At 43.8% G+C, this 13,450-nt stretch overlaps 1 protein-coding gene across 1 annotated transcript in view; it reads right to left on the reverse strand.

Moving 5' to 3' along the window:
• Positions 1–2,033, reverse strand: part of LOC308323511 (uncharacterized protein) — a gene marked incomplete at its 5' end in the record, with an annotated part of 31,492 nt that extends 29,459 nt beyond the window's left edge. The window contains 2 exons of the mRNA XM_080775239.1: positions 157–1,495; positions 1,784–2,033. Coding sequence (XP_080631365.1) covers positions 157–1,495; positions 1,784–2,033 — 1,589 coding nt within the window. The remainder of the gene's footprint in view (positions 1–156; positions 1,496–1,783) is intronic.
• Positions 2,034–13,450: the final 11,417 nt, after the last annotated feature.

A 13,450-nucleotide genomic window follows, 5' to 3' on the forward strand; every position in this document is an offset into this window, starting at 1 on the left:
GATTAACCATTAAGGCCCTATATAAACTTCATGATACGACACAGAGCTAAAATAGCTGATCTACAAGCTCACAAAGCAGGCGGAGAGGAAAACAAGAACATGACGAAACCATGCTGCACTCATGACACGAGAGACAGAACAAAAGTTGTGATCTACTTGAGGTCACACAACTCAGCAGTGAGTCCATATGAACAAAGCCTAAGTCCAACATGGAGGTTTTGGGTGAACGTGGTGTGGACTGTGTGGAGGAGCGTCATGGTGTCGTCAGACACGCTGTAGAAGGACAGAGTACCTGCACTGTGGTCCAGGTACACTCCTACTCTGAAGGACACGAGGCCTGGGATGTGTGCTTCAATGCCTCTGTGTCTGAAAGTATAACCTTGTTTGTTACACAGTAAAGACCATGATTTATCATTTAATCCAAATTTACATTCGACACCAGACCCTGTTCTGCTGATATCTTTATGTGAGACTGCTATGTGAACAAAGTATCCGCTGGCCTCTACCTCGCAGTAAAAGCGACCAGTCAGACCCTCTCTACTCAGAATCTGAGTCCAGAAATTGAATCTCTCTGGGTGAGCGGGATGCGATTGTGGTTTGTCTAGCCGTGTTACTTTTCTGTTCCCTTCAGACAGACACAGTTGTTGATGAGCTGTGTTTGGGTCCAGTGTGATCGGACGTGAATATTGTAAGAACTCAGCTCTGGTCTTGGGTTCTGGTGGTGTTGACAGGAAAACATCCACTCTGTTCACTGTCTCTGAGATGTTTGCCCCTTCCACTGTAAGAATGCCCTCTAGTTTCTCCCTCATCTTGGACACAGCCACAGTCACATCTTCAAAGTATCGCAGAGGACGAACATTGCTGCTGACTGGGTGTATAGATTCACTGATCGTTGAGAGGGAGGAGGTGTAACGCTGTAGAAATTGGATGTGATCCTCTGTGAGTGAGAGCTGCTCCAGCTCAGCATGTCTCCTCCTCAGTTCAGTGACCTCCTGCTCCACACGCCTCCTCAGTTCTTCAGCACGACTCACTTCACGTTTCTGCTGGTCTCTGATGAGCTCCCTCACCTCAGATCGTTTTCTCTCCATGGAAGAGATCAGCTCAGTAAAATTGGTGTCACTGTCCTCCACTGCTCTGTCAGCACAGTGGTTGATCAACTCCACCTCCTGGTAAAGCACCTTCACGCCGTTCTCGCTCTCCTGGATTCTCTGCTGGATTTTCTGCTGACTCGTTCTGAGCTCTTTCTGTCTCTCAGTCCGTTCTGCTGCAGCTGAGATCATAACATGACCTTTGTGTTCGTCTATGGAGCAGGCTTTGACCAGCTTGTGTTTTTTAAAGACAGCTAATTGATAGTGAGGCTGGAGGTGAGTGTCACAGTAAGAGACGAGACACTGAAGACAAGTCTTCACAGCTTTCAGTCTCCTCCCAGTGCAGACATCACAGGCCACATCTCCAGGTCCAGCATAGCAGTGATCAGGAGGAGCAGCTTCGAGTCCTAGAAGATAGATAGATGCATGCATTTATCAATTTGATATAAATGTATATGTTAGGTAGCCTAATAGGATCCAGTATGTCTCCGCTGCCTGATAACTATGTGCCTTACCACCAATCTGTGTTAGACTAACATATTGTTTCCCCTCAAGATAGCCTGCCACACTGCCTTTTTGTTAGCCTTTTATATTCTTGTAATAAGACGTTTCATCTCTTTATTGGATTTATCTGACAGACAGACAGACAGACAGACAGTGAGCTGTATTTACAAGAGAACTTCAATTGGTCTCACCTGTCTTCTTCAGGCTCTCCACCACCTCAGCCAACATGGTGTTTTTCTTCAGAACAGGTCGTGGGGTGAAGGTGTGTCTGCATTGTGGACAGCTGAACCTCCCTCTCTGATCGTCCTGGTTCCAGTACCTCTCGATACACCTCCTGCAGTAGCTGTGTCCACAGGGAACAGTCACTGGATCCTTCAGTAGATCCAGACAGATAGAACAACTCAACTGTTCCTGATCCAGTTGAACTCCCTGCTGCGCCATTTCAGTACGACTGACTGACTGAGTTAAGGTTGGTTCAATTTCATCACAGATCACATGATATGAGAGATCCTTTCTGGTTGGTTCCTCAGAGGTCACATGAGATGAGCGCTCCTTTCAGATTGGTTCAGATTGGTTCGTACAGACAAAGCCACATTGAACCTTGTCCCTTGAATTATATGGGGCTGATAAGCAAAGGCTTGACAGGAATTTGCGGACACGCAGGTTCGAGGTTTGTCTTTATTACCTCGTGTACAGCAGGTACACGAGATTAAAACATGCTGTATGTCTTGACCCTTGACCGCTCAGTCACATGGTTTGGTGCTGCCGCTGGTGTAGTGGTTAAGGCTGTTAAGACAAAGGGGTGATACACTTTATTGACAGCTTTTGCAATCATTTTGTTTGATTCACTTTTATTGGATTTATTTATTTTGCTCACTGTCATTTATTTCTCCGCACATATTTATTACAAATGTGTTCATTCTAATATTTGGTGCACTGAAAGGGAAGTTAAATATTTTAAACTTTATGATATGATATAAAAGGATATGAAGGATATGAATCCTTTTATTGTGCGTCATTACAGTTCGTTTTAGCCATGGGATCGATTCATTGGGGATCGTTATCAGCCATAACAGTTCCTGTTCTACATATTGCCAACCAGGTGAAGAAATCTGCACATTGAGGCTTTAAGCTTTGCTTTCATGACATATCCGAGGATGGATATTTATGTAAAATACTACTAAACATATTGCTAGTTTGACCACTTCAAATGCTCCAATAAAAAACAAACAAAAAAAAAACATTCCAAAAATAGCATCTACAAACAATGATGCATTGAGAGAGATTGTAGGCTTAGATCTTTAGGATATTTCCGATGCGCAAAATTCTTCCATAGAAGACACGCTGGCTTCTATGTAATTCAAAAGACTGAGATCAGTCGTGGAGACTGAGAACTCTACAGTTCACTTCATGTTCCGGAGCCTCGAGTAAATAAATAACTGCACACACAACCCATAAATGATATGTTGTCTACAGCAGGGGAATAGACAACCTTTGGCACCGCACCGGTGCCAACACTGGTACAAAGGAGGGTGATCGCACTGGCTGGCACACTGGCATAAGTGTGTGAGTAGGGAGACCAGATGTCCCCCTTTGCGTGGGACAGTCCCTCATTGTCAGGACTTTTCAGGTGTCCCACAAATTGAGAGCATGTCCCACATTGTGACTGGCAGGCATCACTGTTGAAATGCCTTAATAGTTAGTCGGACTAACTATTAACTATATAGTTAGTCGGACTAACTATTAAGGCACTAACTTAGTCCCCTGATAGTTGGCTCTCTTGCCTCTTTCCTGCAAGATGTGTTATTATTATGTCTGTTAAAATAACATGAGAAATATCCCCTATAGGCTATGGAACCAAGTCGGCCATACATACCACCCATGACCAAATTTTGCATTTCAAACAAAATGTGAGACATCAGTTTGGATCTGATTCTGGTCACTAAAAGGGCATCGAGGGGTTACCTGTTGTTCTGTGGCTGCCGTCCATATATGAAGTCTATAGTGGCTCAGTGTTTGAACCGCATGGCCAAATTGTGTCTCTTTATAGGCGGAGCTCGAAACAGAACCTGTATTCTCAGTTGAGATTCTGGTTGGTTTACATTACTGGTCAGTGGTCAGGCTGCATTCAGGTGATAATGGCAATACCAAAATAAGTCGGAAGTCCATGAGCCAGAGCTCCAAATTTGACCTAATCTAATTCCCAGGAGTTTAAAGTATCGTATATGAAGACCCTTCCACAGGAGTTTTTTTTTAAATATTTACTTATCACACATTTTGTTGAATTGGATGACACATTTTAAGAAATTGTTCATCACCATGACACGGTTTGAAATTGTAAATTTAAATATGCAAATTAGGCATTATATAGGAAAACATGCCAGATTTTGCATAACTTTCCAGAATCAAAATCGGAAAATTTGGATATAGCCAGAGGCAACCTTCTTATGTTGTTTACATGTTAGAGTCAAAGGTTTTAAGTAATTCGTCGCTAACCCCGTCCCCCCCTGTCCCACACAAGTCCCTCACATTCTTTTTTTTAATCATTTATTTTGAGTTTTCTCTTTTCTGACATAGACACAAGGACAACAACAGGTCAACAGTGCATATAAAAACAACAACAATGAAAACAAAGGGGAAAAAAAGAAATAGTATTAGTGATTTCCAAGTGGTACAGGGTTGTGAAATGCATGTGTGCAAATTCCGTCCTATACAAACAGGGTATGAATCATGAATCATGAAACGGTCAGAATCAACTGCTCTCTTCGATATAATCCAAGTAGTAGTCCCTCACATTTGTATGTAAATTAGATCCTGCACATAATTCTACATTCATCCAAACACTGAACTGTGACTGGGGGGGGAAGATAGGTGGGTTATTGCTCTGAGTCAGTCTAATGATCATTAGAACAATGTCCGTCCGTCCGTCCGTCCGTCCGTCCATCCATCCATCCATCTTCAACAGCTTATCCGTAGTCGGGTCGCGGGGGCAACAGCTCCACTGGAGTGCTCCAGACTTCCCTCTCCAGAGCAACATTAGTGACTTACTCCTGGGGTATTCCGAGACGTTCCAAGGCCAGTGAGTTCCAAGGCCAATGTGTTTCCTCCAACTGGTCAGCTGACCAGCCCACTGGTCAGCCCCGGTGTCTCCTCCCAGTGGGACGTGCTTCGAGGACCTCCCTAGGGAGACACCCGAGAGGCATCCTAACCAGATGCCTCGAACCACCTAAGCTGGCTCCTTTCCAGGCGAAGGAGCAGCGGCTCTACTCCGAGTCTCTCTCGTGTGACTGAACTTCTCACCCTGTCTCTAAGGGAGACAGGGTATAGAAGAGATTTTGTGTCGACAGACAAAATCACTCCCGTGTGAAGTGAGGGGCTCTCTTATCATCATACATGATCATGACATAAATAAACATTCTTTACTATTTTAAAATATTTAAAAATAGTTCAACTAGCCAATCTACATCGGCACGTTGTTAGCTTGTATAGATCGGCTATTTTTACAATTTTTAAATGTTTTAAAATAGTACAAAACATTGCAAATACGTTTAGGGATAAGGGTTGGCGCAAGATATAGGGCTTTTTGCTCAGACACTATGCCGTAACAGTGTCCATTCATTGTCAATGGGACTTTAACGTTTGTGGACACACACCACAAGCTGGACATAGGAGGGGCTACCACCCCTCAAAAATGAACCGAGTGTATAAAGTGTTTAATTAGCAACCTGCATTATAGCATATTGATTGATTGAATACTTTATTAGTTAACAAAAAATGTATAGCCTACAGCACAAAGTTAGAGTAAAACATTTGGGATAAAAAAAAAGAAAAAGCCTGTTTCCATTGAGCTGTTTGAACCTGTAAGATTGCGTCATTCTTTATTTCCCATCAACAAAGGAACAAAGTGTGTTTCTTATCAGGTCAATACGGGAACGGGACAACGTCTTTTTGTTTCCAAATAAGGAACAAAGTCGAATCCTTATCAATAAGGGACACCTCATTTAGTTTACTATAAGGAACATAGTGTGTTCCTGATTAGGTTTTAGATTTATTTTTACGGTTATTTTCTTTTACATTTATTTTTCAATCACAGGGTACAGAAAAAAAACAGTAACAAGCAGAACAAAAGGAAAAACAGAATGCACAGTAAAGGAAAAAAAAACCCCAAAACAGTAGCCTTATACATACATAAAATGACAGAAAAATAAAAACAATAATAGAAATAACAAGGCGATGGATATTCATGTCAATTCAAATACAGTTCATATAATAGTCTGCTCAGTTTACAATTAGACTCCAGTGCCTCCAGTGTGCGCCTCCCACTTATCCCATTTCAACAAATAGTTAAGAGGTCTGAAAGACAGTAATTTTTCCAACGCTGCCACTTGACCAAGTTGACTAAAGTTTTTAGTTTTTCAAATTAAGCGGCGAGTCTTTATTTCAAGGGATGACCTTCCTATACAGTAGAGTACATATAGTCACACGCTGAAGATAGCCAATCTACAAGCTCACAACGTGTTGCATCGTGACGTGTTTATAGGTCGGTTATCACAACACGTGGCATGTGTGAGCTTGTACATCGGTTACTTTTGAACCCATTTACTGTAGGTCTGACATCGAAATGAAAAAGAAAAAAGTCTTCTAAATCCTGACTGTTTCCTATGTTTCTGTGTCAGTGGTTCTCAAAAATGTTCATGTCAAGGACCCCCAAAAATACATGTAATTGGCCGCCGAACCCCCCCATCTGAAAATATGTTGTTCCAGGGACCTCCCAGAAGCAAAGATTTGAGTTAAAAACGTTAAAAAGCATAACATAGTGCTTTATAAAACAGCATGATCTGGTCAGATGGGTGAGCCTTGCAGCTGATGGGTGGGCCATACCAGAAGTACAGCAATTTGAGCTATTGACCCATTTTGGGTGGGACCCCCTTTTGGTGTTACTAAAGCATCATGACATAATGCTTTAGAAACACCAAAAGGGGGTCCCACCCTTTATTATGTTATACTTTAGCTATTGAGAAATAGCAGATCTACAAGCTTTCATTAGCGCGGCTAATGAATGAATGAACACACCGATACCCTCTCCCTGACACATGTACAGTAGATTATGTGCTTGTACAGACGGCAACATTTTTTATGGTGGTATTATTACTCTCAATTATATTTTTTTAAGTGGTGCAACCACTTCTACATCCAGCTTTGTCCATGTACCTACCTGTGTGTGTGTGTACCTGTGTCCGTGAGCCTGAGTAGTTACTTATTTATACCAGAAGGGGGCGCCAGAAACAGAGAGAGGGGTAGTGCTGTGTCTCTAATGAGAGAGAGAGAGAGAGAGAGAGAGAGAGAGAGAGAGGGGGGGGGGGGGGGGGGGGGGGGGGGGGGGGGGGGGGGGATTGCACCACTTGGTTCACACAGGTGTGATTTTTACCATTTCTTTTGACATTTTTAAGTGGAACCCAAACAAATAACCACAAGTCTAACACTGACACTAACCCCAGGCCTAAAAACCACACATGCCTGTAACTTTAACCTGGATATTTTCATTTTTATTTATTGTCATGACTTTAGCGCTATATAGAATAATAGAAAGGCTTTTGTTAAACATGAAAACAATAATGCAAAGGTCCTCAAACAAGGTCCACTTCAATTGAGATCTACTATACTTGTGGGGACACCAGCATGGCCCTCATGAGTATGATACCTGGGTACACGGGCACACACACGCACACACACACACACACACACACACACACACACACACACACACACACACACACACACGCTCTCTCTCTCTACAAGAGTATAGTAGAGCATGTGTGTGGAGGCTCTCATGTGGGGCGCTCTGTGGAAATGCGAGGCCAAGATGAGAGAGATGAGCTGCCACAAATTGAAGAGGGCTGGTACGGGGAGAAGACGGGGCGGTTTGGGCGACACACACACACACACACACACACACACACACACACACACACACACACACACACCAGTGTGTGTGTGTGTGTGTGTGTGTGTGTGTGTGTGTGTGTGTGTGTGTGTGTGTGTGTGTGCCCCCAGGGAACGGCTGAGGTAATTACACTGCTCATCCTGCCATGCATGGCTCAGTTTAAGTGTCTGCACAGAGATTGTTTTTCCGCATACTATACCATGCAACGCGTCGCGCTGCGACGCGTTGTGAGCTTGCATATCGGCTATTTTCAGCTTGCAAACCAATTATAAAATGACTTATACTGGATCTCTTGTACACTATAGTCCCTTCCTTACATTTTAGTCTGGTTTTTATTTGTTGACCAAATCGACAGTATATTTAGTCATATAGTTTTAGTCATCGTAGCTTAAGTTTTCATTTAGTTTCCATTTAGTTTTTTTAGTACGAAAACAACACTGGTGTCCAGTGGCCACTAAGGAGGAAGAGTGGCCACTAAGGAGGAAGAGTGGCCACTAAGGAAGAAGAGTGGCCACTAAGGAGGAAGAGTGGCCACTAAGGAGGAAGAGTGGCCACTAAGGAGGAAGAGTGGCCACTAAGGAGGAGGAGTGGCTACTAAGGAGGAAGAGTGGCTACTAAGGAGGAAGAGTGGCCACTAAGGAAGAAGAGTGGTCACTAAGGAGGAGGAGTGGCTACTATAAGGAGGAAGAGTGGCCACTAAGGAGGAAGAGTGGCCACTAAGGAGGAAGAGTGGCCACTAAGGAAGAAGAGTGGCTACTAAGGAGGAAGAGTGGCTACTAAGGAGGAAGAGTGGCTACTAAGGAGGAAGAGTGGCCACTAAGGAGGAAGAGTGGCTACTAAGGAGGAAGAGTGGCTACTAAGGAGGAAGAGTGGCCACTAAGGAGGAAGAGTGGCCACTAAGGAGGAAGAGTGGCTACTAAGGAGGAAGAGTGGCTACTAAGGAGGAAGAGTGGGCCACTAAGGAAGAAGAGTGGTTACTAAGGAGGAAGAGTGGGCCACTAAGGAAGAAGAGTGGCTACTAAGGAGGAAGAGTGGCTACTAAGGAGGAAGAGTGGCTACTAAGGAGGAAGAGTGGGCCACTAAGGAAGAAGAGTGGCTACTAAGGAGGAAGAGTGGCCACTAAGGAGGAAGAGTGGCTACTAAGGAGGAAGAGTGGCTACTAAGGAGGAAGAGTGGCTACTAAGGAGGAAGAGTGGCCACTAAGGAGGAAGAGTGGGCCACTAAGGAAGAAGAGTGGTTACTAAGGAGGAAGAGTGGCCACTAAGGAGGAAGAGTGGCTACTAAGGAGGAAGAGTGGCTACTAAGGAGGAAGAGTGGCTACTAAGGAGGAAGAGTGGCCACTAAGGAGGAAGAGTGGGCCACTAAGGAAGAAGAGTGGTTACTAAGGAGGAAGAGTGGCTACTAAGGAGGAAGAGTGGCTACTAAGGAGGAAGAGTGGCTACTAAGGAGGAAGAGTGGCCACTAAGGAGGAAGAGTGGGCCACTAAGGAAGAAGAGTGGTTACTAAGGAGGAAGAGTGGCCACTAAGGAGGAAGAGTGGGCCACTAAGGAAGAAGAGTGGTTACTAAGGAGGAAGAGTGGCTACTAAGGAGGAAGAGTGGCCACTAAGGAGGAAGAGTGGGCCACTAAGGAAGAAGAGTGGTTACTAAGGAGGAAGAGTGGCCACTAAGGAGGAAGAGTGGCTACTAAGGAGGAAGAGTGGGCCACTAAGGAAGAAGAGTGGTTACTAAGGAGGAAGAGTGGCCACCAGTGTTGATTTTGGCAGCAAATTTCTATTTCAGTTTTAGTCATAGTCTCTTGAATGGCTTTCATTTAGTTTTAGTCACATTTTAGTCACCCGGAATGTTTTAGTGTTAGTCTAGTTTTAGTCGACAAAATATAATATTTTAGTCAACTAAATCTAGAGGTTATTTAGTTGACTAAAATGTGTTTTGGCAGGCCTTGATGCCGTCGTAATGGTTGATTTTACGCGCTGCGACGCGTTGTGAGCTTGTAGATTGGCTATCTTTAGCATGCAAACAAAGTATAAAATTACTCTTGTCCACTAGTCCCTTCCCAACATTTTAATCTAGTTTTTATTTGTTTACAAAATCGACAAGTATATTTAGTCATAGTTTTTTTAATTGAATTATGGCGAAATTGGTGACCAGAGCAACGAGATGAGATGCAACACGTGAGCTTATATACATCAGCTATTTCTTTTTAATATTTAGACTATATTCTTGAATCTTTGACGTGATTTTTTAACATTTATAAACACAAATCTTCTGGCACAGAAATATGTTTCAGATGAGAGGGTCCGCGGCGCGCGGTGGCCAAATACAATTTCAACTTGGGACGTCCGACCTCGACGTGAAAATGTTTTGAGCGCTATTAGTGCTACAAAGAGGTCTCGAAAACCATCCTTTTCGAATCAACGCACGCGATCTTGAAACCCAAAACCCCTCGCCATTTATTTTTCCAGATCCTCTGAGGCCGGTGCGTTCGTTTGATAGGGTCTTCCTGTCCCTCTGGTGTGCGTTTATCTGCGGTTCTTAACGTTTGATCATTTACACACAGGCTTGAGACTGCATGCCGGTTGTGAGCAGCAATACCACCAAAATGGAAGCGAAACAGAACAGAAAAATATAGTTTGTAAGAAAGATTCATCCACATTCACAAATCACGGCTCTCTCTCTCTGTCTATATCGCCCACAAACACACACGTTTGTACTTATGTCCTTGTAGGGACGTCAAAAGCAATTTTCATGAAATAAAATGCTTTATTTACCAGTTTTAGTCCTAACCCTATAGCCACCACAAGCCCCCTTAAACCTAACCCCTACAATGCCTAATCCTATCCTTGACCCCCAACCACATTCCTTTAAGAATGTGTGTAACTTTAACTCTGAGAAAGAAAAAAAATCTCTTTCTTAGCAAAGGAACAGACCCTTTCCCTTACGGAGGACCTGAAAAATGCCACCCAAGGTCAAGTTTGTCTGTTTTTTACTATACTTGTGGGGATGTTTGGTCCCTATACGTGGGTACTACTGGGTAGAAAAACAAAATCCACACACACACACACACGCATGACGGACGCACGCACAATACACAAAATAGTTTCTCTCTCTGTGGATTACTGTGCCCACCTCAGAGTGCTTTGAAAGCCCCCATTTACCATCCCATCCTTTGAAAGCCCCTATATACACAACGTCCCATGCAGGGGGAAGATGAAAGCACAACAATGTGGGCAAATAATCAGCCTGGACGGTCTTCTTATCATACACACACACACACACACACACACACAAACACACGCACACGCACGCGCACACGCACACACACAGTACAGTGGTCTGTGCACGACTTTGAAGCTTGCCAGACAAACCAGTGCTGCAGCCGTCTCCGGGTTCCATCTCCCTTTTGTGAGGGACGATGAGATCGCAGATAAGCGAGCGAGCGAGCGGGTGTTTACAAAAGAAACAAAGACGACAGACATCCAGGTTGACGTTCCTGGCTCCGCTGTTCAAAGCCACTCACCTCGGAGCGAATTCAGCGCCGTGCAGAGAGAGAGAGAGAGGAGAACGTGACGATGGTGAGATAAGCACAACAACACGAGGAATTAAGATGATGTGATGGTTAATTGTTGAAATGCTCTCATATATTTATACTGTAAGTTGCTTGTTTTCTCAGCAGGACAGCAGCCCTCATGCTCGGGGGGGGTGGAAAGTATATAACCAAGTATATCTACTTAAGTAACATTTTGAGGTATAGGCCTATTCGTACTTTTCTTGAGCATTTCCAATATTCTTTACTTCTACTCCACTACATCTCAGTTCCAAATGTTGCACTGAAAGATTTTTGTATACATTTTAGGCATTTGAAAACTTAAAAATCACACCCGTGTGAACTGAGTGGTGCAACTCCCCTCTCTCTCCCCCCCCTCCCCCCCCCCCTCTCTCTCTCATTAGCATGCAACAGTGCAGCACTCTCTCTCTCTCTCTCTGTTTCTGGCACAACAGCACCCCTACTGGTACTAATAGTCATACTGGTGCTCATTAACGTCACATAGGTGAACCAACACATACTGTATAGGTGAACAAACAGGTGAACACGGACATTGCTGTTCCTTGGAGTGGTTGCACCACTCAAAAAATAAACACCACTACTTTTGTACTTTTATACGAGTAACCGTAAGTAAAAGTAAAAATGTCTATATTGCAGTATTGATACTTGATACATCATGTGAGAGTATTTGTTCCTCCGTTGCCAACAACAAGAGGAAGGAAAGCCACCAGTGATGATGATGATGTGATGGTTGTTGAAATGCTCTCATAATAGTGTTTATTTTCTCAGCAGGCCTGCAGCCCTCATGCTCGGGGGGGTGTGTTTCACACAAGTGCTTTCAGGGCCTCGCTGCGCAAATCTGTGAATCGACCCGACTTTTTAAAATGTTTTTTTTTTTTCTGAAAAACCTCATGTTACTGTATCAGTGGTTCTCAACACATGTCAAGGACCCCAAAAAGTACATGTAATATGCTGCCGACCCCCATCTGAAAATATGTTGTTCCAGAGGGGACCCTCCAGAAGCAAAGATTTGATTTAAAGACTGAAACTCTGAAAGAATATATATATTCAAAGATTTGAGGCACATTTTCACAATTTTTCAAAAATAGCAGACCTGCAAGCTCGTAGCGCGCCACTCGGTGGCGCGCTATGAGCTTGTAGACCTGCTATTTTTCAATAGCTAAAGCATAACATAATGCTTAGTTAAAACACGAAAAGGGGTTCCTGTCACAATCAAACGTTTTCTGTTGAGCGGAAACCTTATTATGTCGGAGGAGGAAATTGTAGATGGATCATACTATGTTATTATGGCTGTTTATACAGTATCGAACCTTTGTATTTGACCATACTTGTAGTGCATCATGATATGACATGATATTTGTGTGCAGGAGGATGCTATACGCACTCAATAGTGGTGCCAGCTCACGGCAGAAACATCTAAAAAGATGAGTCTTAAAAAGACAAAAGAGTAGCCGCACACACCGATAGACAAAGTGACGATTATTTATCAGGACACAGAGTAGGAACCAACAGATGCGGGTGCAGCCCCATACACCATGATATGATATCATGTATATATGTTAAAGATTAACCATGATATCACGTACATTACAGCATAACCCTTACCACCTAGAAAATTGTCTTGACTCCTTTATTGTCTCATAAATCCCACAGACAAAGTTATAACATATAACCTCTTACAACATGGCCTGCCTGTTTTGGGCATGTAATTATACTCGGGCAAAGAAATTCTACAACAAAAGTTCTACAACAACAAAATAGCGACAATCAACGCATCCTCACTCCCAAGACGTTCTGGATATAACCGCAGCCTTTCCCGATGTGGCGACTGCAAGTCCGTTCACATAATATTAGTCATCTATAACTGTATACTGTATACTGTATACTGTGCTCAACACCCAGATCCCCATGAGCGGTACTGGGGGCGCCAGTCCGGTTCCAACGGGCCGCCCCGGGTCCGAAATGTTCAAGAAATGACAGAGTTGCCGACCAGTGTGGGGGACCCTGTGGGGCGTCCCCAGAACATCCAAACCCCCAGGAACAAATAGCCTCCCGTCTGTCTCAGAGACCCCTCAACCCCTTCCAAAACTCGGTCTTGACTAGGACTTCCCTTCCCCTCGGCCTCGACTACAACACTAACTCAATCCATGAGCCCACACCACTTCACCTCACGTTGTGAGCTTGTCGATCAAGCTATATATGTCTCTCTACTTTTTGCACGATATCGGTGTTGTCTGATGTCGTGAGTGAACAAGAAATGACCCCGCTGATTGAGCGCGTGGAGAATGTTCCAGACCAGATCAGTCAGACGACGTACTGTGAGGTCCTTGCTGTATATATGTTTAGAT

The sequence above is a fragment of the Protomyctophum bolini genome (genome assembly GCF_963924005.1).
Source record: "Protomyctophum bolini genome assembly, chromosome: 11".
In the NCBI taxonomy this organism is placed as follows: Eukaryota; Metazoa; Chordata; class Actinopteri; order Myctophiformes; family Myctophidae; genus Protomyctophum; species Protomyctophum bolini.